The 24650-nt window shown below is 52.2% G+C and overlaps 6 protein-coding genes across 6 annotated transcripts; 2 read left to right on the forward strand and 4 right to left on the reverse strand.

Moving 5' to 3' along the window:
* Positions 1-774: 774 nt before the first annotated feature.
* AYO20_06864 (hypothetical protein) lies at positions 775-2634 on the reverse strand (the record flags this gene model as incomplete). Its single annotated transcript, XM_022645152.1, has 2 exons — positions 775-2006; positions 2094-2634. The coding sequence occupies 2 exons, from the start codon at positions 2632-2634 to the stop codon at positions 775-777; spliced, it is 1773 nt and encodes a 590-aa protein (XP_022498865.1).
* Positions 2635-11705: 9071 nt separating this feature from the next.
* On the reverse strand, positions 11706-12728 carry AYO20_06865 (thioredoxin; the record flags this gene model as incomplete). Its single annotated transcript, XM_022645153.1, has 2 exons — positions 11706-12148; positions 12215-12728. 2 exons carry the CDS (start codon positions 12726-12728, stop codon positions 11706-11708), a joined length of 957 nt encoding a protein of 318 aa, XP_022498866.1.
* Positions 12729-13473: 745 nt separating this feature from the next.
* Positions 13474-15549, forward strand: AYO20_06866 (hypothetical protein; the record flags this gene model as incomplete). The annotated part of the gene is made up of 4 exons (XM_022645154.1): positions 13474-13843; positions 13943-14159; positions 14233-14598; positions 14655-15549. The coding sequence occupies 4 exons, from the start codon at positions 13474-13476 to the stop codon at positions 15547-15549; spliced, it is 1848 nt and encodes a 615-aa protein (XP_022498867.1).
* A 791-nt stretch (positions 15550-16340) lies between these two features.
* Positions 16341-20375, reverse strand: AYO20_06867 (hypothetical protein; the record flags this gene model as incomplete). Its single annotated transcript, XM_022645155.1, has 1 exon — positions 16341-20375. The coding sequence occupies one exon, from the start codon at positions 20373-20375 to the stop codon at positions 16341-16343; it is 4035 nt and encodes a 1344-aa protein (XP_022498868.1).
* Positions 20376-21054: 679 nt separating this feature from the next.
* On the forward strand, positions 21055-21621 carry AYO20_06868 (hypothetical protein; the record flags this gene model as incomplete). Its single annotated transcript, XM_022645156.1, has 1 exon — positions 21055-21621. One exon carries the CDS (start codon positions 21055-21057, stop codon positions 21619-21621), a length of 567 nt encoding a protein of 188 aa, XP_022498869.1.
* Positions 21622-21648: 27 nt separating this feature from the next.
* AYO20_06869 (hypothetical protein) lies at positions 21649-24382 on the reverse strand (the record flags this gene model as incomplete). Its single annotated transcript, XM_022645157.1, has 5 exons — positions 21649-21868; positions 21958-22070; positions 22160-22299; positions 22890-23896; positions 23946-24382. The coding sequence occupies 5 exons, from the start codon at positions 24380-24382 to the stop codon at positions 21649-21651; spliced, it is 1917 nt and encodes a 638-aa protein (XP_022498870.1).
* Positions 24383-24650: the final 268 nt, after the last annotated feature.

Here is a 24650-nt window from a genome sequence, read left to right on the forward strand (position 1 = left end):
GTACCTCGTACTCAATACTCGACACGCATACAGAGGAGACGGATGATTTACATCAACGCCCCGCCTACTACTCCGTACTCAATACTCAGAAGAATTCAATGTCAAAAGTTAACAATATCTAGTAGTACAAGTACACTGCGGTACATACAGGAACTCTGGAATGGCTGTCAATACTGCGTACGAGAGCATTGTTGCTGTTGCTGTTGCTGTTGCTGTCGCTCTCGCTGTCGCTGATCGTCCTCGACTTTGTCTGGTCTTACATCCTCCGGGAGCCTGCGCTTCAACCTCTCATCTCCATATCTCCGTCCTCACAAAAGGAAAAAGTTTGGCTGAAAAGTCAAAAGCAATAAAAAATTTGATCTCGAAAGAATGAAAAGAAGAAAAAATCTCGGTCGTCCTCTGCCTCCAAACTCCTCCCCTTCCCTTCCCTTCCCTCCCCTCCCTGATGTCTGCCACCCACCAAGAAAAGGCCATAGAATACAATGGGTCTTGAAAAGTCGAAGTTAAAAGGTTCTAAATCACTTTTCTTCCCATAGACATACACATTCTTGAGCTCCTGCGTTGGTTTTTCCCCCGTCTCGTCGACTCCGATTTGGTTGCCCCAGTAGGGTGCTTTGGCGAGGAATCCCTGACAAATATTCCTGTATTGGTCCTGAATCACATCATAAAGATCATTGCGGTCGTGGTTGTTTTGTGTGTTGTTGTTGCTTAGAGTTATTTTGAGTTTTCACATGATGATTCTTGGGTTCATTCGTGAGGTCACATCTGGTATATTTACAGGGATTCGTCTCGCTTTCTCTTCTTCAAAGCACGCTTGCTTTCTCCCGATGACGAATCGGAAGCGCTGCTGCTGGACGACGTTGCCAAAGCGGCTCTCTGTGCCGCCTCGTACAGCGCATGGCCCATTTCCTCGTCGAAGGGTTGATGGGGTTGGAGTTCTCCATTCTCAAGGACACCCATCACGATGGCACCGCTACCATGGGTACGGGCATGTTGAGCGAGGTTGTCTGAGCGAGAGAACTTCTTGCCACACTCGTTGCATTCGAATGGCTTGTCTTGTGTGTGCAGAGAGCGGTAGTGACGCTTGAGATGTTCTTGTCGGCGGAAGCGGCGTGAGCACAGCGTGCAGACAAAGGTCTTGGAGGGGTCCTCGGTCAGGGATTGCTTGCGTCCACGTCGGTTGGCGGGAGCTTGCGACGGAGTAGAGCCATCGGCGTTGCTTGAGCCGTTGTTGTCATCATTGTTGCTTTGCTGCTCCTGGGGAGTGCCATCGGAGTTGCTTTGGCCATCGGCGTGGCTGTTGATGTGGGCATCGGACTGAGTGAAGGAATGGAACTCCAAATCACTGTCAGTCGAGCCAGTGCGCTTCATCTTGCGTTGAGTCTTCTTCTTGGATGCGCAGCACGAGCCCGAGTCAGAAAAGGATGAAGCGGGAGGTGACAACAGCCCCGCGTGGGCGGCGTGTTCGTCCTCGTCAAAGCTGCCGAAGCTGTGCACACTCAAAAAGTCCTCCTCTTCACCGATCGACAACTTGAGTCTCTTGTCGCCGTTGTAGGCAATCTCGGGGTCGGTGAAGTTGACAAAGCTGAACTCGTCTTCCGAGTCGAACTCGGTGCAAAAAGAAGTGTCAAACGAGGGGTTCTCAACGAGAGTGAAGGGGTCGGCAGTTTCATGCTCGGGGGTGATGGGGAAGGCTTGTCCCAGGGCAAATTTGTGCTCGTCGTCTTCGGCCGATAGAGTTGGCAAGGGAGGGAAGGTCTGGACGGGAGCCGAGACCACGGGTTCGAGTGAGGTTGAGGTCAAATCTCGCAGGTTGACAAATTCAGCCACGGGATAGGCAGATGGCGAGACTTGAGATTGGGGTGAAGCTGGGGCCAACGAGGGTGATGTGCAGCTGCTCAAGTTGATGGTGCTGGCTGTGGATGCGGCAGAACGAAAGGAGTCGGTGCCGTTACTGGGGACCATTGCGGCCTTGGCATCACCGGGATGCGGGAAAATGTGCACCTCTGCCGTTTTCCTCGTCAGTCAAACCGTTTCACACTCACTCCCCCCCCTCTTTGGGGAGGTTTTCACTGAAACCGGATAGTACTTACGTCCGTTCTCCGCCCACTCATCGAGAAATGTAAGAGGCTGCATTTCCTCCTTAGATGCTTCGATGGGCAAGTTGAAGTACCCGGCGCCGTGCACGGGCGTCTGGTTCACACTGCTGGCCGGAGGGCTGCTAGCGGTGCTGGGGCAGGCCGAGAGACATGGAGTAGGAGGTGAAGAGTGCCGGCTCTCCAAAAAGTGTCCGTGTTCCATGTGGGCGTTGCTGTCCAGCATCATCTTGGGCATAGCCATCGGCATGGCCAGGGTCAATGGTGGTGACGCTCGGGGAGTCAGAACCTGCTGAGGCACGTAATGCGCATGAGGGTGTCCTTGGGCAAATGGAGCCGGACCTTGCCAGTACTGGTGAATCATGTACTGCTGGTGCGGGTGTTGGTGTTGCAGGTGATGAGGATACCCAGCCATGGGGCTATATGCAGGCTGCTCTGCTGGCATTGGCGTGAACACAGCGTTATGTCGTGCGTCCGAGTCGGGCCGGTACTGGTAGAATTGGATCTGTTGAGTTGCCATGGGATATGAAGCTTCCATTTCGAATGGTCTTTTGACAGAATACAAAAACTTGTTTCTGTTCCTCCTTTTGTCCTTCGTTCAGCTTACTGTCTCTGGCAGCAAGCCTTGGAAGTGATTGTGGTACAAGTTGGTACAAAGAAAATTGCGATGTGTCCAATGAATGGCTATGTCGTCGTCGTCTCTCAGGTTGTGTCCCTTTTTGTTCTTTTGGTCTCTGGGGGTTCAGGTCACTAGCTTAAACTGTACATGTAATAGTTGCAGGATATGCTGATAACCGAGCAGGATCTCTCAAGTCAAGGGATTAGAGATGGAGGTATGGTACAGTTGATGTGATGTGATGTTGATACAGGCTGTGTCAAAGGAAGGACAGGATATTTGTTCAATAGTTTGTACAAGCAGGGTTTTGTTGTACAGGTTATATTGAACAAGGATCCGGAAAGGCCTGGGGGGGTTGGTTCAAATGAGAGAGAGAGGGATGGATATAACAGAAGTAAAAGAAGGTGTAGATCGCGGGGGAGATAAATGAACGACTTTGTCCTCTGATATGAGGGAAACGAGAGCGAAGAGGCAAAGAAGGATAAGAGCTGGACTGGTGCTGGGGTGCCAGAACGAGACCATAAAGAGTCGATCGCTGTGATTTCTCGAGGCCGGTGGGCGTAGTGGGCGTAGCAGCACCACCAGTGCCTTGGGTCTCCTGCACCTCGATGGAGTTTAGTTGGATGGACTTGCATGGACCGGGCGCTGCATTGGGGCCCGTAGTTGGTGTTGTTGGTTAGACCTTTTGGACCCTGGTCAGTTGACGGGTTCACTGACTTTGATGCGAGGGTGGAGGCCGCGGTCTCACCAACCCCCAGTCCGTCTCAAAGACTATCACCCACTAAAATAGGTTCCACTTTACGGCTGGCACCCTTAGAGCAGCGACCTTGGTAGGTACTGCCAGGCACTCAGGTGCCTTGGTGCCTTGGTGCCTGGGTGCCTGGCTAAGAAGGAAGAGCCCGGCCTGGTCCCAGTTCCAGTTGGTCCCCTTGGTCCCTTTGGCTGGGCTGTGCTGGAGCGCCGCGCCCGAACAAGGACTATCACGCAGTACCCGTATGCATGGGAAATTGCACTCTGGGCTCAGCACACGCACCACCTGCATCCCACCTCATCATGTCTTTTTTATGATTTTTTTTATTTTTCGGGAAGCGGGAAGAGGGAGAGAGACCAGAGAGGGGGGGCATTGTCCTGTCCATGACGCACAAGTTGACCTTTCGGGTGGCCTTTCTCGTGGGTGTGTAAGTGACTGGGTGAAGTATTCGGAACTCGTTCTTGTATGGCTGGTGAGATATTGGAATTGTGCCTCTGCAAGTAATCCTATAAAGGAGTGGAAATGACCAGAATGACCACCTCGACCCGGCTATTGGAGGAATAAAAGACGTCCATCACAAAACACTGCCGCTCCTCAACCTCATGAGTGGTCCCCGAGTATTCGAGTACTTGTCAAGTTGAGTCCGTATACCATCTTGGCTTCTGGGATTATCCAACATCAAACGGGGATGCGTTTCTCGTACCTTGAAGTGCTAAAACAAAAAAGTATGTTCGACACCGATCCTCCAATCCTCCCTGCCTCTTGTCGTATTCAGACATGACCTGGTCTTGTCTTGTGTGAGGTGATTCGCTTGCCACCTTGTTATCCGAAGATGGTTGAGACAAATAATGGTGGTGGTGGTGGGCAAATGACGTGCTGTGGTGTCGTTCAACCCAAACTGTATGTACCTCGTAATCCAGGGAGCATATCGCGCGTACCGAAAAGACAGAATAATGACAGAAAGACGTGTGATGCTCCCCCCAAGCCAAGGCACGGTCCATGGCCCATGTCCCATGTTCATGTTCCTGACTGGGCGAGTCGCTGGCACGTCAAAACGCCAATCATCAGCGTGACGTGGAAAAGCAGATGGTGATAAGCTGCCGTCCTCGGGTTCCCCTGGAGCGAATCGCTGGACCGGACACTTGTTGGACTCTATTCTTGGATTTTACGAGTGCGCCTCCCCGAAAGCCCAGCAGCCCATAAAGCCCATATTGCCCATAGTCAACGCCTACATGTATGGCAATGGGAATGCTCACCAAGGACAAATCCATTGAGTCTGTGTAGCCTGTTAAAATAACTCATGGCTGTTCTTTCCCTACGAGTAGACGCCCAAGCTGGATGGATATTCTCTTCTCTCGCTATCTGGACTGGTGGATTGGTGGATGGTGGAAATTCGTAGCCGTCATCATCACCAGCTCCCCTTCTTCCCAGCACACCTGACAATAATGTATGTGTCTGTCACAGCGTCACCCTACTCTTGCCTTTCTGTCCTATCCTTTCCTCTTCGGGCATTTATGCTTCGGGTGTCTGTCTGTGATGAATGGCATGATGGGAATCACACAATCGGAAAGGAAAGGTGGTGGGTGGTAGATGGTGGCAAGTATTGTACCTGGTAGGCAGTGATTTTTTCGGAACAGCAATAACTTGGTAAGCGTCACAGGGAAAAAAAAAGTAAAAGCCATCAAGGTTGTGCAGACAGACGAGACGGGCGAGCTTGCATGGCTGCATGGCCAGCCACGGTGCAAATGTCTCAGACTCTACAAGGTATGAAAGAGCAGCGAGTCCACTAAAACTGTGCCGACATATGCAGGTACGACAGTGATCGCGTCGCCCGTGTCGCGCGCATGCGCCCCCCCTCATCATCCAATCCTCGCCTCCTCACCCACTCCGTCCTCCAGCCATTGACGAAAGAACGAAAAAGTCAACTGGGTAGCAGAACCAAGAACCAGACAGCTGGCTTTGGCATGGCATGGCATGCATGCATGCGTGGATGGTTTGCTTTTCCCGGATGGATAGACTGCGCTTTTTTGCCTTTTCTCATGTTACCCGACAGAGGCAGAGAGGTAGAGGACATGATTGATTGGCTTCCCAGGTGGTGGTAAACAGTCCAAGTTCACATGCGAAAAGAATGAACGCATCAAGAGTCGACGAGTGGGAGAAGTACCTAGTAGTAGTGGGATATTCCTTATTCCCATTACCTACTCGTACACCAAGTACAAGTATTCGCCTCTCGGATCAGACAACTGGCTTTTCCCCGCCGCTCCCGCCAGTATAGACAGCTGATCGGGTGTTTCATCTCTTGCAGCTGCAGACCCGAGGTTTGGTCGGGGACCTTGACTATGCCTTCGTAACGAGGGACTGTCAGCAGCCTCTGTTTCTTCCAAGTTACCACTCGCACTGGCTGCTCCGGACCAATTCGTACCCACAGCCCGTCTTCTGTTGCATCGAGTCATTGCTGGTCCACCTGCAGAAACGAGTGTGCTCGTAGCTAGGGACCCTATCTCCAAGTTATGACGACTTGTGGGATTCTGATAGTCCGTCCTAGGTAGCAGTGTTGCTACCAGTGGATCCTGCATCCCAGTCCGTACAAAGGTCAGGGTTTCAAGAGCCCGAAACAAAGGTCCTGGAAAGGCGTGGATGCTGGCTGGCACTTGGTGGGGTGACCATTTCTTCCTTGTAGCGGACACGTATCGATAGGCATTTCTTTAGTCAATGTCTGGTTTCTGGGTCAGGACTCCAGCAGCCCTGCAAAAGTTGGGCCCCCCCAGAAGGTCGTGGAGAACAGAGTTACTCGTACTCTTTGCGCTGGGAGGAGATACCTCTGCAAGCTCTGTCATCTGTCTTCGGGTACCCTGTATGACAGTATATACGAAGGCTCTGAGAAAGTATGGAAGTGCTTCCCGTCGACAAGGGAACTCTCTTTTGGTCAGGCCTCTCTCTTCTGTGGTCATCATTTGCCAATAGTGAGTGCAGGGTCTGATCTTGCCTTGTTTGCTTCTTGCCGTGGCAAAGAGTGTCCCTTGTCACTCGTCCTGGTGTGCCTGGCTATTAATCGCCTGCCACACCACACCTTTCCGCGCGCACACCCACCTTCTGAGTTGGACGCGAGATCGAAGGAAACCCTGGGTCGACAAAGCGGCACTTGTTTCCTCTCACTCACTCGTTCCGCTGGTGCCCCAAGCAAAACGGTCTCGACGGATGGCCCAATGGTGGATTTGTTCAGCTCAAGCCATCGCTTGGGGAGTCAGGCACATCCAGAGCACTAGGGAAGAGTAGATCCCAACGGTGTCTCCTCCCAGGAACCATCACCTTCCCTCAGGTACCCGAGCATCTCCACTTTGCCCCAGGACCCAGAATGGCTCTGATGGCCCTGGTGGCCCTGCGCGCTTTTCTCACATCCGCGACCCGGGCACATCCATAGTGGGCATCAAACTTTTGGCCCTTGCCCCCTGCCTCAAGCCGACGGCCCCAGGCACCAAGCTACAGGCGCCGTCCTTCGCGCGCGCGGGTCCCGCGATGGGTAGTGGTCCGTGTCTTTGATGGCCCTCCCATCTCGCGCCGAATAGGCCTAGGGCCCTTCCAGAATGCTCGCTGTTGATTCGACTCCACTGAGGACCGCGGTCTTGGGCCACCACAAACCAGAGCCAGAGCGTGGCAAGTTGACGCCTATCTTTGCCCAACCAAGACTGCTATCAGCCCGCGAATGCCACCAGAAGCACTTCGAGACCCGCAGCGGCCAGGACCCTAACGCAGGAACATTGTGGACATTTCATGCACGATGTGCTCGACTTTTCTCCGGTGCCCAATTGGAGCTCTTGGGCTTGCTGCAGGTACCAAGACTCTTTTCTTTGCCTGGCTACCACGGTGGTCCATCAGTGGCCAAAGACCTCCTCTTCTGCCCGCCCAGGGAGCTGCAGCTCGTGTTTCAGATTCGAGGCGATACGGCAATGCCATGTGCTCATCACTCGTATGTGTGCCGTCTCGATCCTTCTGCCGACACGTCTTCTGTGTGGTTGTAACCCTCTTGACCCCATCATGTTTCATGTTTTTCTCTCGGACAGCGAAATTTTGCAATTTTTTTCTCTTTGGCGACACCAACTAGTTCTACCACGTTCTTGGTCGCTTCTAAGCTCGATTCGTTATCTGGACGCTAGAAGCTGGTGGGCTTGATCAGAAATCCTCCAAAATTGGTACTGGACTATCTCGGCGGCCCGAACGGCGTTTTCTAGGTGAACTGGCCCTTTCGCTCCAGGCACAGTAGACCAGGATCATGTGCTGTTACCCAATGCCGATACCACAGGGATTTCGCTCTTGACTGTGGGTGGCGGAACTCTTTCGCTAGACTTTGTGCGGAGGGAAGACTTGGTGCTTCCGGGGAAATTGCATCTCCACTTTCTCTATCACCTTATCGATGGATGGCGTCGGGGAAGGAAGCAAGACGTCTTCAACTTAGTCTCGTTTAATGGGTTGGTCAATCACCACTTTTCTAACTCGGGCAGTCACTTTCACCTGAGCTTCTGGATTCCATGGGGCGTGGTCTGTTCGGTGGCTGCCGTTGAATACTCGGACGGATTATGGACGTCGCCTCTCTTTTCCGTGGTGGTTCTGGCTGGTGGTCTAAATTTCGCCTCTTGACGAAGTTCCTCCAAGCCGCCTTACTCCGATTACGGTCGAGAAGTACGAATTATCATCGGGATGATTGCATCTATCTTCTCGCGCGAAAGCCGGAGACTCAGAGTCCACTGGCCTCGACTCGTAACATGCCAACCTCGGACAGCTCCGTCTACTGGAGCCGAGATGTAGGTTGTAGCAGACTGTCAATCCGCGGGGCAGGGCACCTTTTCGCCGTATCAAGAGCTGGATGAGTGCCGAGTCAACCGTGTACAAGTGACAAAGTCAAGAGACTCTACGACGTACCGAGTACATACATACCTACATGCCGGTTATCGGGGTCCTCCTATCATGTGCTGTGTAGTGCTGTTCTGCGCGGGTGGTGATGGATACTTTCCCTTCTGTCCTCCATGTGACTGGATGCGCATTGGGAGAGTTCATGACGAGTTCGTCGACTCTTTAGAGATTGTCGATCTTGAACGACGCCACCGTCACGATCCATCATCTTGTAGGTAGAAGAGTCAGTAGATGGCTATGGCGAAACCTACCATGCCAACTCATGTTCAGGCCCAAGGCTGGCACGGTTCGAGCTGGGTTTGAAGACGATCGAACCCTGGACCCTGATCCATGTCCATGGGAGATCATCGCTCAGGGTATGTGCTTGTACCTCATACTCCGTACCCAGTACTCGGTACAGATGTTCAGGCCCAACCGACTGAACTTTGGCTGGCACGGCTGGCACGGCTGGCTAGCTGCCTGGTGCCGGAAAAGGTGGTTAGAGAGAATATTAAGGTACCTACTTACGGAGTATGCTTGACGTCTACGCGAGATGGGGAGGATGAACCGGCCCCCAAATCCCAATCAATTCCAATCCCGGGTTTGCTTGCGACTGGATCTCGTACCGAGTACATGTAACATAATTAATTATTACCAAAATGGAAAAAAAAAGAAGAAGGCTGTGCAGGCAAAAAAATGCAATCAAACAATCAAACAGTGACCAGAGGGCAACCCTGCTGCCCTGCCAACTTTCCCAGAGAGCCTTGCCCTTGCCTCAATACCCTTCCCTGCCTGTCCACAATAATCCACGTGTGATTTCGAATCCTGGTCTCATCTCGTCTCGCTCCCACGTCTACGATCCCTCGGGAAAAGGAATCAGGATCATGATTGAGTAGCTGAGCAGGCACCGAGTACTCGGTAGCCACGACTCACCGCAGTACCCAACCTCGTCCTTGTACTACTCGTTCGAGTACTGCGAGTACTACGAGAACTTGGTTCTTGGTTGTTGATACTTGGTTCTGGGTATCCAGCTTTAAAAAAGAAGCCTTAGAGCTTGTGTCACAACGAATGAACGCTCTTGTTCATCCACCTGCACGATAGCATTTTTTTCATCCTGCCGGGCAATGGAGTTCGGAAGCTTACAGTACACATCTCAGTATCCTTTTTGACACACGGACTCGGACACGCAATGTGGCTGAACTGGCTTGCCGGTGGCTGGACAGAGAAAGTGTGTCCAACTAGTAACGCCTCCGTCAGAGAATCATGACGTCCTTGACCAGCTCGAGCGGGTAGAAAGGGCCCAGGAACCTTCAAACCGTGCGCCACTTGCGGTTTAATCGTGTGTTGACTTACAAATGGACAGATGGCGAGGACGTCCGCGACGGGTGAGGTCTGCATTGATCTACGCTTTTGGGGTGTAGAGGTACGTGTACTTGGTCCTTGGTACTTGGTAACTCGGTACAGCTAATGCATTCATGCTCTTTGTCCAACCTCAGCCTAGCTGCCAGCTTCACCCACTGGCAGTCTACGTGGTAGGGTTACTACCGAAGAAAAAAAAATGCTTATATCAAGGAAACTGCAGGATCGACAATCGCCGCCGGCGGAGCTTTGGTGAAACACCCCAGGGTCTTTGCCTATAACTTACCCGCAAAACTCTGCGAAACAAGAAATGGATGGGATTGTCCTTGATATTACCCAAATTCTCGCATTTCCTCGACCCCTTTTGGAGGGAACAAGAAATCCGAGGGGTTTTGGTAAGCAAAATGACGATAGAACCCGAATCTGATCCTCCAGCACAAGCCATAAAAAGTGTCCTTGCCGATTCCCCTTTTTTGTCCATTTGTGAAGATGTCGACTGTCTGATTGGAGTGGGAAGCGGATGGCGAAGGTCCCCACAATGAAACAATGCGATGTTTCGTGGTTCATGGCCTTTCGTAGAGCCCAGCCAACTACCAGATTCTTGTCAGTTGTGAATACAGATGTATCTCACCCTTGATCATAGTACAGTGAACAACTCATTTTCGACAACAAACAATAAACGGGAGATGGCAGCGAGTTCAGGCTACACAATGCAGCCACGATGACATGAAAGGAGTCTCGTGCCACAAACTGGCAGCGAGTACGAACAACCACCCCCCCCCCCTACCTCAAGGAACTTGTCTGTCTTTCATCACGATATTGCACAGTCGTGGACTAAGCGCACGCGACAGCAGTCACATTATCGAGACTGCGGAGCAGGTGAGCGCCCTAGAGTGGCTGGACGATAATGATAATTTCGAGGCTTCGTGCACAGCTGAAATCATTTCTGTGGTGCACAAGTCTGCCACTGCACCCTATTTCTGCGAAAAGCCCACTTGATATCTCTGAGCAATATGACCCGCGAAGTTCGCTCATGCCGCTTGAGGGGATGGGAAGGACAGGGGTTTAGAAGAAGATACAAAGCAATCACCACAAAACTGCCCGTGGCTGAGAAGAGGAAAAAAAAAGTCAGATCTGGCTTCAGAATATCAGTCAATATTTGAGATCATGCTCACGCTCCACCCACCCAGACAAGGGTCCAGATGAGGGAAAGCAAACAATCATTCTCTTCCTATCAATAAAATTTGCTGTTGCAGTTCATCACAAGCCATGATTACAAAAGTTCAAAATCCAACTGATGGCCACAAGGGAGGAAATTTCTCTGAAGAGTCCCCAACCTTTCGCCAAGACATTTATATCGGACTAGGCCCAGTTTGTGATAGCTCCCTCTTCTGCTAGCGCTCTTATCGAAACTACAAGTCGAGATTTTTCCGTGCCTCTTCTTCTTCTCTTTTTTCCTTTTTTCGTGCAGCGCTGCCACTATCAATTACCCCTGTGTTGCTTGGCCCATGTTTCTAAATTCTCCATAACGAGACCAAGTGTCAGTGGCAGCACAGATCAAACCATAATTGCAATTACCGATCTCCTCGACGAGTTGGATGAAGAAACCCATTTGAGTGGCTGATGAGTTTGGGCTCGTTGAGTGTTCCTGCGCTGGTCTATGCGTGGGGTCGGACATACTATGTTTTGCGTAAGCAGGGTTGGACGAGTACCAAAAGTTTGACCAGAGGCTCGTTCTTGGAACGTGCAATAGTGTTGAAAACCCAAGTACATGGCTACCAAGAGGAGAGTCTGGAGGGTGGGTGTATACAGCAGCAAGCAAAGTCATAGGCTGCGGTACAAGTCTGGGTCTTCGAACTGCCTGAAGATGAACAGAAACTCCATCCAAGTTCTATGCTCTTTTGTTTGCAGTGTTGCTTTTCCCCATCTAATGAGTCGCTTTTGTCGCCAGCCTGAATGCGGTCGTCTCTCATGTCGTAGTGTTGAGGTCATGCCCTCATTCATCTCCTCCGATCTTTTCGATCTTCCCATCCCTCTTCTCTCCTGTCTCGCCAATGACTCTAATACGATCGATCCGGACTTTTTCGTTGTCTCCTTCGCTCTCCACCACAAACACCACCAGGCTAGACACATTTTGAAATTTGACAATGCGCAGTTCAATTTTGGCAGTCCCTGTTTTTGCATCCCAGTCCTTCTCTGACAGTGTAATCTCCTGCGCCGCTTGTGTATCGTCGGCCTCGTCAAAACCAAGGATGCGAGGTCTATTGGTGTAGACCTTGACCAGCTTCGGTCGGCTGGGGGACTCGTCGTCGTCGGTGTTGTCGGGTAGGGAGGTGAGGTGTAATGAGTGGATTTTTAGCGTGGACATGAAGGGGAGGTAGAGCATGAGCTGTTCGTCCGTGTCGCTTTCGACCCAGTCTGATTTGTCCTCTGCTTTTCCTATGGGTCGCCATGCATTAGAACATTTCAACACTCAGGTGGGAGAAGCCGCCTAAAAACGCTTACCTTTGGGTTTGGTTCCACTGATCAATGTTCTCGCGTTTCCATGCTCCGAGTCCCAATTCAGCAGTTCCATGCCCAAGACATCCACCTGAGAAGTCACGTTGCGGTATCCTCTTGGTAGCTCAAGACCTACCCATGTGCTATCGCTCGAGTCCTCTGTATCCTCGCCCGTTTCTAACTTGTTTGCCTCATTGGCCAATTCCTTCACCGCGTTCGATAACTGCTCCCGGTCTCCGCCTTGGATGACTTTGACTGTCTGCGCATTCTTGAAAACCACAAAGGTGGGCAGTACTCGGATGCCATATGACCGGGTGATGTCCTGCTGTTTGTCGGTGTCGATTCTGGCGAACGTGATCTTGTTTGGGCGCGACAGTTGTGCCGCGAGTTGCTCGAAGATGGGGGCGATCACCCTACATGGTGCAAACCAGTCGGCATAGAAGTCGGCCACGACGATCTTCGATGACGAAAGGAGGACTGAGAACTGGTCGGTCGACTCGATATGGACTAAGCTGGACATGGTGCTGGCTTCTTTAGCTGGCCAGACGCCGTGGGTTGAATCGAGGAATGGGGATAGATGTATCCCGTTATCGAGTATGAGACGGCGCAGTCTCGGTCACGGGACGGTCGCGGTGCCAAACTATTCCGTTATTGATGAGAACCAGAGCCAGGACATCCAACAAGGGAAACCGTTCAGACCAAGCAGAATCAGGAAACCGTGACTGGTTCCCGTCAAACCTCGAGGTGTTTGTAATTGGACTTGGGCTGCGGTGGCTTCAGCCCCCGCCTTTTCAGCCCAGCGCGGGCCGGGATTTCTTTTCACCGAATCAGAGCATCGCATTTCCTCGTCTGGTATCAATTCTTGATGCTTCACTCGTCCCATATCGATCTCCTCGTCCCGCCATCCCACTACTGTCCACTACTTGACCTTGCCGTCCACGATGCCCTGGCACCCGTCTATCTTCAGCCGCTCTAGACGGTTCAATGACCTCTATAACTTCTTCACAGTTCCGTCTTCGCTTAGAGCTGCGGTATGACGCATACAAACCTCAAGCTGAATCGGTGCGCATATGCCAGAGCGATCCAGCCTATGGTAGCTCGATGTGCCTGTGCGTTACGCACTCGATTTGGCTTCAAGAACTCTCCAGTGACTCTGCCCCAAGCGAAGGGACCAGAGTTCTTCTTGTATAAGATGGATCTTCTCTTCGTCGATGTTTCTGCTTCAAGTCATCATCCTATTCTGATCTGCAAATGTCCGCTACCACATGGCTGCTGGACGCACCAACGTCTTCTTCGTGCCCTACAGGCCTCACTCAAAGTCCAAAAAACCGTCCTCGGGTGAACCTGCCATCTCACAGCAGAAACATGCTGCTCGTGAGTACCATCGAAAGGCCAAGCTGGAACGACTCGCTAAGCTAAACGCTGTACATAACCGCGATGCACGCAGTGCCAGTGAAAGTCCTCCACCTGGTATCTCTTCTCGGCCGCCCCTGCTTCGAAATAAGACCTTCCCGGAAGATGAGATTCGTAACAGGACATTTGCTGTGTTTGATGTTGGCACTGGAGTGTTGGATCCCTTCAATGCCTGCGTCCCCAGTGGTGTACCTTCATATGCTCTCGACATTTTAGCCTATGGTAAGTTTGTAGCGTCATGGCCCTTCTCAGATCAAACACATCCTCCTAGACATCTCGTTCTGAAGACCTTGAAGACACAACTACTCATTACATTTTCAGGTCGTTCGAATCTTGAAGCCGGCATCTCCCTCTGTCTTGCACACTACCCCCTTGCACCGGGAGCCGCAGCCTCCTCGCTCATCCGACCGACAGCCGCTTCGAAGCAATGGACAATAGCCAGCTCCTCCAACAGCGTCCTTTCAGAGGGGACTATCAAAATTGCTCTGTTAGCATGTGCGATGCAATCTCGCGCCGCATTCTGGTCCATTATTTTTGCGTAAGCCATTCCTCCTATTGGGCACCACTCCCGTGGTTGATGATACCTCTATTGGACACTAATTGTGAAGAAGAGGCGCAACCCATAATGCCTATCTTCAGGGCGAAACAGGTACCCCCAGTCGCAACCGTACGTTACGGTTATCGTACAAGACTCAAGCCATCAGAGAGCTAAATGTGGAGATCCAAGAGCTTCAAGGCCCAGCTTCCGACGAGCTCCTACTTGCCATCATCACACTAGCCGCCCATGGATCTGGGGAGCAATTGGAACCCCCTCCGCAAGGAGAGAATCTGAGCGCGTTACAATCGGTGCAGAGCTTTCAGTACTACGGTCGCATGCAGAGCGAAGCGGCACATCTGAAGGCTATCTGCCATTTGGTATATCAGAAGGGAGGTCTGCATACCGTGAAAATGCCCGGACTGGCGAACGCCCTTGCGTTGTACGTCGCCCTGAAACCCCTCGCTGGTGTTTTGGCACTCAATTAACGCTAAACAGGGCCGATATCTTCTATGCATTCCAAGATATGCGGGTGCCTGCATTTCCGCTGCTGGCGCCAACAAGCTTGATCATGTCGACATGGCCTGCAAGTTCCACGCGTCTAACTCCATCCCTCCAGAACTTGGCAAGTGGTTTCCAAGATCTGGAGGATGTGGTTGGCTTTGCACCGTTGATGCAGATCGTCAACAACGCCCGTCTGATCACCATTGGATTTGATGCATACCTATCCGGCCTCTCCTCGGCGCCGTCTCTCAACCAGATAGTCTGGGCCAGAAACTTCATGACGCACGACCTACTCTCGGCCCCCTCAGAGCTCCTAGTTCCATACTCTCGCACCGGTTCATCCTCACCACGGGATAACGATAGCTCAAGTATCATGGTTCACAGCTTTCCCCTGCAATCTCTACACAACCTCGTTCGGCTATCGACCATGGCATATACACTTATAGTGCTCTTTCCTGTACCAAGCGTTGCAGGTATCCATGGTAAACTGACACGAGAACTAATGCTTGCACTAGACAACTGCACTGTTCTGGAACTTTGGACGACGCATTCGAGGTTGTTGCTTTGGAGTACCATCCTCGGAGGGGTCATTGCACAAAACACCAGTCTTCGGCCATGGTTTACCGAGATGATCAGACAAGCCCGGACCAAAATCCCCCGTCTAGCGCTCTTGAACGCGAAGAGCAGAAGTAGGAGCAAGAGCAGACACTCGAGTCACAGTATGAGTTCTGTTAGTGACGACGACGGGACAGATGGGGAGTCGGACGCGCCGTGGCCAGTGGTGAAGGACAATTGTTTTCGGTTTCTCTGGTTCGACGGTCCCGAATGTGACGGTCAAGGTCGAGTGTTTTGGGGCGAAGCGTGCGACGACACGAGCAAGCTAGCCTAGCCACGGAAAGAGTGTTTGGAGAATTTCGTCGTTGGTCGGGAGTCGTGATAAATTCATTGATTTGTTAGAATTGGTGGTTGTGTTCGTGGGTGAAGCAAGTAAGCAAGTAATTGCGCAAATAATCATGATACAAAACTAGCGTTAATCGTACATTGCAAGGTACCAAGCTACTACCAAGCTACTACCAAGCTACTACTGAGGTTGGTAGGTATGTATGTATGTATATATGTATACAAATGCCCAGCTAAAGCCAAAGCAATAGCGACAGCCTTAGCGATTAAGTACTATATATCCCCCCCAAGAGATTTTGATATGATACGATCTTCAACGAACCTAGAATCCAAAACCTAGAATACAGGCAGGACACAGATCAAAGACCAACAACAGCACTAACAGCACCAACCAGAACAGGACGCCCGAAATACAGGAGTTATTGAGGAGGTGGTCAAAATAATTTCCAAACCCGCCTGGGTTAATTGTACTTTTTCCCATTTCCCTCTTTCCTTCTGCTAATCATATGTCTGTCCCATTCCCTCTTGCCTCTTGCATTATGATTCGTTCCCTTCCGTCATTTTGTAGACCACCCGGTGATATCGTGGTGTGTGCGCCTCGAGAATACCAATGTATAATAAACATGTACCCATGTACCCATGTACCCATGTGTCCATGTGCCGCATGGTGGGTGGGTGAGGGAGGTATACACTCATTCACAGTACAGAATGATCGCCTCCTCAAACATTCTCAGACAGGCCAATATGTTCGCTCCTTTTGTTGCCTTTAAAGATCAAAAATCATGCCTCCGTTTCAACACCGTCGCCGCCACGCCCGTCTTTGTCCCTTTCAAAAATCCTGTCCACTCCTCCCTCGACCCGCTTGGCCTTGCCGATCATCCAGTCCACCGTCCTGGCCCCCCTCCACTGCATTACCCCCCTGTGCTTCCTGTGTAGCTCCCGGTGATGGTCCTTGTAATCCCTCACCTGCGCCCTCAAACCACGAGAGCCGTCGTCGGGGTCGTTATGTCCGTCGACGTCCAGGAGGTTGGCAGCCGTGGCGCTGACTGCGCCGAGCGGCTTGGACACCAGGCGGGCAGGACCGTTGAGTGGGTTCTTGGAGGTCGAGGACGTCGTTCCAGAGTCCGAGTCCGAGGCATCCGAGTCGTCGTTGGCGTGCGTGCGGAGTTTACGGCGGGATCTGTCCCTTTTGCTCGACGACCTATCCTCGTCGTCATCGGTGTTGTCACTGTCCCCCTCCTCGTCATCGTCGATCTCTCCCTCCCCATGATGTTCGTCTTCATACTGGTCGACCTGTCCCTCATCATTCGCCGTGTCCAACACCTCCATTACCTGTCTCAAATCTGCATTGCGAGCTTTGTTTGCATAGCTCTTGTGGTACCCACTGAGCCCTCTCCAAAATTTGACTATGAGCTCAAGTTCGCCAAGTGGTTGCTCGTTTTCCTCCATCCCAGAATAGCCATAACTCGTGGTCGCGCGGTGCATGGCCTCTTTGCCACCCTTCCAGAGCTTGACCGTAATGGTTTTCTCTTCCTCGTCGGGGATGTCTTTGAGCCAGAAGACCCCCAGGGCAGGCGTGGAGTCAGGCCCAAGACGAGATTTGCGGCATTCGATGATCAACGAGCTTGAATAGCGTTTGCGCACGGCAAGAAAGATGGATTTTTTGTCGCCTTTGGGTCTCCATTCGCCATCCTCACCAGAGCCAGTAGGGTGCATCTTTGCTCTCATCAGATTGGTTCTTAACTTGATGCGTTGCTGGATGAATGAACCGTCGTCCTTTGTATGCCCTCTTCCCTCCTTCGCTCTGACGGGGCATTTGATTTCCAGTGTCCCGAAATTCCATCCGAGCAATTCCTTTGGCAGTTTCAGTTCCACGCTACGCCAAACCATGCTGATCCGCGCACGACCGAAACCGATGCCACCGACAAGTGGATAGGTCTGCATGACCTGGCTCCTTTCCTTGAAGACTCTTTGCAAAGGGAGATAGATCATCCCGAGGAGAGCATCGTCTTCGCGTTCCCGACTATCGCGGACGGAAATCATCACCTCTGCGGTCTTCCAGTCCGGCACGAAGCGTTCCGTGCCAGCGTTGAAGAAGGGCTTTGCATTCTTGGGTTTGGTTCTGGTGCGATAGATCTTCTGATGGTTGAGAATGATGGTCGCATAGCTGCTGGGCAGATCGTCATTTTGCTCAGCCTCGTCCTCGCGGTTATCGTTGCCACTGTTTTTCTCTCGCTTCTGCAAAGCCTGTACCTCCAGTCCGGTAATGTTGTGGATCTGAATGCTGAATATGCCACTGACATAGTCATCCGGTGGAGGGCTGGAGATGATCAAAGCGTCTTCACGCTCCTTGTAATCCTCTTCCTTTTGCTGTTTGATTTCCTTGCTCTCGTCGTGCGCCGTGGCTTCTCGCAACTTGTGCTCGGCCGTCTCGCTGACCTGTTTCCTGAGGTCGTCTATCGTTCGGACATTCGGATCGGCCGTCTGTTTGGCAAGTTGCTCTTCTGTAATCCTGGTTTTGGTGAAATAACCTACTCGCCATTGAAGGGTGCCTGGCATCTTTTCTTCGGGTTCTTCACCCACAAAACGATCTTCTCGATCACACATCCGGTTTTTGGTCTTTGAGCTATGCATCAATTCGCGAAGATCCACCTCTACGCGACCAAGGTCATCATCTGCAGTATATTTGTCCGAATCCCAGAGTTGAAGGCGAAGTTTTTCATCGGCATTGAGCTCTTCAGGCGTGACTAGGATGTGTGACCACTCTGACCAATTTGGGTTTTGGTCGTTGACAATGATCCTCGTCGAGGCAACAGGCTTGCCGAACTTACCCCAGGACACCGTCATGTATGCGTCGCTCGATCCTTTAAGTGGACCGAAGCCTCCATCACCTTCCTTGAAACCACTGGCAGATTTGATAAAGATCATGACAACGCCTCGAGCGACTGTGTCCTTCTTGAAGTCATCACCTACAAGCATATCTTTGAGGTCCAGCGTCAGACTCTTGGGCGCAACATACTCCGCTAGCGCTGCGTCGATCGAAGATTGAACAAACGACGAAATGAGCGGCACATCCATCAAGTTGAGTGCGTGGCGGGACAAGGGGACACAGGACATATCCGCCTGCGGTTGTCCCATGAACGACAAAGTGCAGAGGCTAAAGAAAGGAGGATCAGGCGTGAGTTGTAGTCGCAAACGCATTGTGCCGATGATCCCGCGCAGTTCCACCCAAACCGGGACGGCGATGCCACCGGGCAGGTAGAATTTGAGATACAGGTGGGCATTCTTCGCCTTTGCTTGTAGAGATTTGCCAGAAGACCGGGCCCGATAGGCGAATGCGAGCTCCATATTGACAAAGTCGCCCTGTTCGGCCTCCATGCCCTCTCGTATGGCCTGCTCATCCTGCTCGTTTTGCTGGCTGTTATGATGATGGTCATTCGACTTGCTCTTGTCCTCGCCACCGGCACCATCCTCTATCTCACCCTTCCCGGAGGCTGTTCGATCATTGGCGCCTTCTTCTCTTGCATTTTTGAGTTTTCCATCCGCGCCCACAGACCGACTTGCAGCACCCGTAGGTAACCAGTTGATGCCGAGAACACGGAAGGCCTCACTCCCTTGGCCAAGATCGTCGACACTGACCATCCGCACCACTTTTGGGAGCGATGCCTGCATGACATCCTCCAACATGTCCGAGATCGAAGTGAACAGGTCTGGGTTGATGAGGGGCCAGACGGCCGACAGGAGATTGTTTAACCAAGCCACCGATTCTGGGATGGCGTCTTCAGCTTGAGTCGTGTGAAGTTCTTCCTGACGAGCAGCATCCCAGATCTCGTCCTTGCAGATTGCTTCGACCTTCTTACCGAGCCAGTCTTTGACCAGCAGGATCACGAAAGCCGCAATGACGCCTGGTACGAAAATGACGACTGCCGCAGCAGAGAGCCTCGACTGGAAAGATGACCCCTTCTCGTAAAGACTGACACCAAACACTCGAGCGACAATCTCTCCCAGAAGAAGTAGTCCCAGAACGCCCGCCAGGCCTATCGTGATGGCGCGCTCATACGTCCTCGCCAGCTCATTCTTGAGGTCGTCGAAGTTCGGAGGCGGGAATAACTTTTGCATACCATGCAAACTGTCCTGGGCCTCCTCGCGCTCTTTGTCAAGCTCTTCCCGGGATTTCCTGGCACCACTCACTCCTGTCTGGGTTCGAGAGTCTGTTCCGCTCGCGGGGATATTCTCGTTGACGGCCTTGAGGTCCTTGCGCGTCGAGTCCCGAATGATTATGGGCAAGTGGGTCACAGGGTCCGTAACCTCTCTACCCCCATCACTGCGCTTCTTGTGCTTCATGTCCTTTCTCTTCTGGCGAGGGTCATGGTGGCCTGCAACGGCCTCGGTAGCCGATTGACCCGGCTGGTCTGTCTTGTTGTCCCCTGCATCCTCGTCTCGTGGCTGCTGCTGACTCTGGCTCTCTTCTTCTTCGTCCTCTCGAGCCTGCTCTTCGCCTCCTTCTTGGCCCTTCCTCCCAGCTGGCTCTCCCGGAGTCACGACGTTTCGGTTTTGAGACCTGTAAGGATCGTGCCTCGACTTGGGCCCTTCCTCCTCGCCCTTCAAGACACCCTTGGCGGCATGATACGCTCTCTTGACAGTGGAGTCGTCAGTCTCGTCATGCTGGGCCTGTTCGGCTTGCTGCTGCTGATTGTTCAACTCGCTCCGTTCGGCCCGGTATTTCTGGACGGTAGGTATAGGATGGCGGGCAGAGTGAGGGGCCTGGTATGTTCTCCGCTGGGACTCTGGATCGAAGTCGTCCGTCGAAGACATGCTGGCCCATGCCAGACACAGCAGCAGAAGGAAGGGAGGGTCTGCTGAGGATTGCTCAAAGGAACAATGTAAATGGACGGTTCGCCTACCTGGAATTGATGAGGGGGGAAAGCCGCGACGAGAACCAGTCTCAGCAGCAAAAGGAAACAAAACAATTGTAGTCAGGGTGAAGCCAGCTCCGTGAAGAGTATTTCAGATCATATTCATTCCCCGCAAATGCTACGACGACAAACCTTGAATCAAGGCATTTGTGGGCAAATCCATGGTGGAATGGGGAAGCAGAACAATGACGTCGCAAAACTCCACGCGCGGCAAGAACCAAAAATGAACGGAGTTCAGGAAGCGGAACCAGACAGCCCAGACAAGCCCATCCCAAAAGCCAGCCAGCTCCACCCGGGCAACGGATGATCTGCCACCAGAACCTGGCCCTATATTTGATGTGTGGTGTTTGTTTCGCGGCCTGGCTGCGTCGTCAGCGAAAGGGCGACGTAGAAACCGAGAAACAAGGAAGACGATCGACCGCAGATGAACCGTGGATGGATGATCGTCCGCCAATGGGGCGAGTGGCGCTGCGGGGATCTGCATGCAGGATCGCATGAGACTGAGACTCATTTTTGTCCCTCTTTCTCTTCCCCCCATAGGCCATGACCAGGAATCTGCATGTTGAAAGCGGTCTTTGATGTCCAGCACGGGTGAAAATCAAGCAATATCGAGAACATATACCCACTACGATGTCCTGCAACTCCCTCGCCACCCCGAAGAGTTTGGTCGTCTGTCGAAGGACGACATCAAGGCCGCATACCGACGTGCGCTACTCAAACACCACCCAGACAAAGCATCCAGTACTACCGAGAATGTCTCCCTGAAATCCTTACGGAGCAAAGATGCTACAACATCAACACCCATCTTCTCCATCGATGACATCGTCGTCGCACATGCGGTCCTATCTGACTCTAAGAGACGTGCGGAATATAATCGTGCTCTGGATCGCGCCGTCAACTTTGGCGGAAACGATCAGAGCGGCAAGAAAGACACACACATTGGAGTAGAGGTCTATGACCTCGAAGACCTAAGATACAACGAAGTCCAGTCTATCTGGTCCAAGAGCTGCCGTTGTGGTGACGAGGAAGGCTATACCGTGACGGAGTCCGATCTCGAGAAAGAGTCGCAGCAAGGCGAGATCTATGTGGGATGTCGAGGGTGTAGTCTCTTCATAAAGATCTTGTTTGCTCTGGAAGACACATGAACAAAAGGGCGGTGTTGGTGGGCGTCGTCAATGTGGCTTCGCAGCCGCCTTTTCAGCCTGGTGCAGGACCTCCATAGCCTCGCGGACATCGGCCGACCGACCTTGAAGAATGGTTTCAAACTCTTGCTTGATCGTCTCATGCGCCGTGGCCAGCTCCTGGACCTCTTGGATAATTTGTTTCTCAACCTCTTCCTTCCTCTTGGTCAAGGCGAGCAACCTGGTGAGAAGCTCGCCTTGAAAGCGCTTTCTGGGGTCAGGCAAACCAAAGGTTAATGGGGAGCTGATCGTAACGAACCCCTCGAAGGGAGTGGCAGATCCATGGAAAGAAAGACTTACGTGTCTTGCTGGAACCTGTCCACCCTCTCGTCAATCTGCACCTCGATCTCCCGAAATTGACTGTCAAACTCCTTCTCCAGGCGCTGCTGTCTCTGTACTTTGCGGAGGCCGACCTAAGAGGCGTGAAGTCAGTGCCGGTTCGACGCAACCCTAACGCCCGGGAGGAGGTCCACGGCCGTCTGTATTCTGAAAATCCACTCACATCCATAGCCATGCTCTTCTTCAGATTCTCCTCACTCTTCCTCAACTGGTGACTCGTGCTCGTGCTCGTGCCCGTGCTCGTCCGGTCACCCTGCACTTCAGAGTCCTCTTCGCCGTCACTGTCAAACTGAGCCGCCGGCGCTGAGTTCCTCGTCAAGCGTTTCGATGACATTGATATTTGTTGTTGGGGGGTGGCAACTCGATCTGGAAGGGAAGGGGACAAAGAAGCTAGCCGAGGAAGGGGAGCGGTGGGACGCGATGGATGGAGATTTGAAACTGTGCACTGACAATTAACCTGAAAGGTTGGTAAGTCTGAGAAGAGACAACCGCCGGAAAAACAGTGGGTGGGGGAGGAGAAATACACCGTGCTAGACTCTGGTGCGAGCAACAAATATCAGGGCGTGGACGATGCTGACAAGAGTATATCAGCGCCGACACGATAGAAATCAATCAACCATTGCCAACAACATGACAAGCACCACGATACTGTGTTATTCCAATCCACTCTATCAACTGTTTCTACAGGTCAACTTTTGTACATCGTCATAAACCAGAACGACTTCCGCTCTGTCATCCAAACCACTGATAAAGATACACGATACAAAGTTCGTTACTCCATGGTCAACGATTGCTTTGAGACGTGGCATCAGTGATCATCCAACCTTTCCTTGCGCTGCTCATCAATGAACCCCATCCCTTGGGTACTTTTCAGTCCACAATTTCCAACTCACCCTGTCGGTCCTGGGCGAAAAGGTCCTTATATCCGTCCCAAAGTCTGACCAACTCTGCCACATATTGCTGGTGGACCTCATCTAGATACCTTTCGTCCACATTGTTGTCCTTTGTTCCCTGTTGTACAACCCGTATTGGTCTTCCAACCACAACATTCACCGCCCTCCTATATGGAAGCAAGCCCACATCGTAGTTGAATATTCCTCTTGCATGGAAGAGTGGGACGGTGAATCCCATGAACTTCTTGACAAGCATTTGAAATTTGTGGATCCATGGGTGTTCGACACTGTCAATTTGATCGTAGAGTTCGTTTTCGCCAAAGGCAAGCACCGGCACCAGATCGGCGCCAGTGCGTATAGCTAGTTTGATGAAGCCTTTCCTACTTTTCAGAACGAGACGGAGGGAGTGAGGCTTAGCGTCAAGAGATTCGCGGGCACCACCGATGACGATTGTCACTGCGCGACCCATTCCTTCACCATTCAATCCTCCTTTGCACAGGATGTTCTCGATGGACTCGCGCGACACAGACGCTAGGCCCATCGCCAATGCGTAGTCACGGTAGAAAGGAACTCGAAAATTCGTGTCAAGGGTCAATAGGGTGTTTGTGATGCCAGGGTACAAGTCCGAAAATCCCAAAGCCTCGGTGGCAAAGGCTGCGAATGCGCCGTGGGAGATGATCCCGTGCGGATGGTATCCAAAGATATACTTCCTTGTTGGTTCAAGCTCGACAGTGCGATGCAACCGAGCGGGGAAGTAGGATGCGAATAGTGACCAAAACTTCGACCCGCGCATCCATTGCGATCTTCTTGAAAGGGTGCCATTGGTGGCCTCTTCACTGATGACGAGAGTGTAGATGAGGTAGGGGACCAGGAGAGGCCAGGTAAGAGGGATTGCGCAGAGGAGGAAGAAGAGGGAGAGGAATAGAGGGATGGTGGTAGTGTGCCACAGCACTGCTAGAGTCTGAAGCCTCCGCTGTAACGGGACGTTGAGGGGTGCCCATCGTATCCTGTTACGAAATAATTAGCCATAATTACAGGCCTCGAAAAGGCGCATACGCAGAAGTTTGCCAGCCGGCACCGGCTCTCCGGCCACTCGCAAGCTCATCCTGGCGTTTGGGTGGTCGATTGCGTTTCCTTTCTCGTGGCGTAGTGTTTCCACGGCGCTTGAGAGAATCTTCATAGCCATCGCTGGGCTTGATGCTTGTCAAGATCTCTCCAGTATGATTCATATGTTTCTCATAAAGAGCCTTCTCTTCGTCTAGTTGCTGTTGGCTGCCTTGGCCATTGACCATCGGGGGTTGGGCAGATCCGTTGACCGCAGCATGTTCCTTTGCACCAGACCCGACCTCAACGTGGGAATGATTCGGGCCGTTCTCGCCATTCGTGACGGCATCTGCATAGGATTTGGGAGGGAGGTCGTGCTCAGCGCGTTCTTCCGGCTGAGATGGCTCTGGGTTCAGTTCCGCCTGCCCCTCTACTGCGTTCGTAGCCATTTCAGTGTAGGCCAAGAGGGGGTCGCTTTGCAAGGATAGAGCGCGTTCACGGAACCAGGCAAAATCCGAGTGGCCTCGCCGAAGCATCAATCAACACATTTAAGAAAGGCGCCGGCGCACGTGTAAGCACTGTGAGCTAGAAAGGAGGCTGCAAGAGAGTTGCAAGGAAACAATGTGCGATCTTGCATAGTGAGTGCGACCCAGTCATGACATGATTGGACTGTTTCAGACAGGAGGCAATCAAGTCCGGGCACCGCCAGTGACGTCA

This window comes from Fonsecaea nubica (genome assembly GCF_001646965.1).
Source record: "Fonsecaea nubica strain CBS 269.64 chromosome Unknown Scaff45, whole genome shotgun sequence".
Lineage (NCBI taxonomy): Eukaryota > Fungi > Ascomycota > Eurotiomycetes > Chaetothyriales > Herpotrichiellaceae > Fonsecaea > Fonsecaea nubica.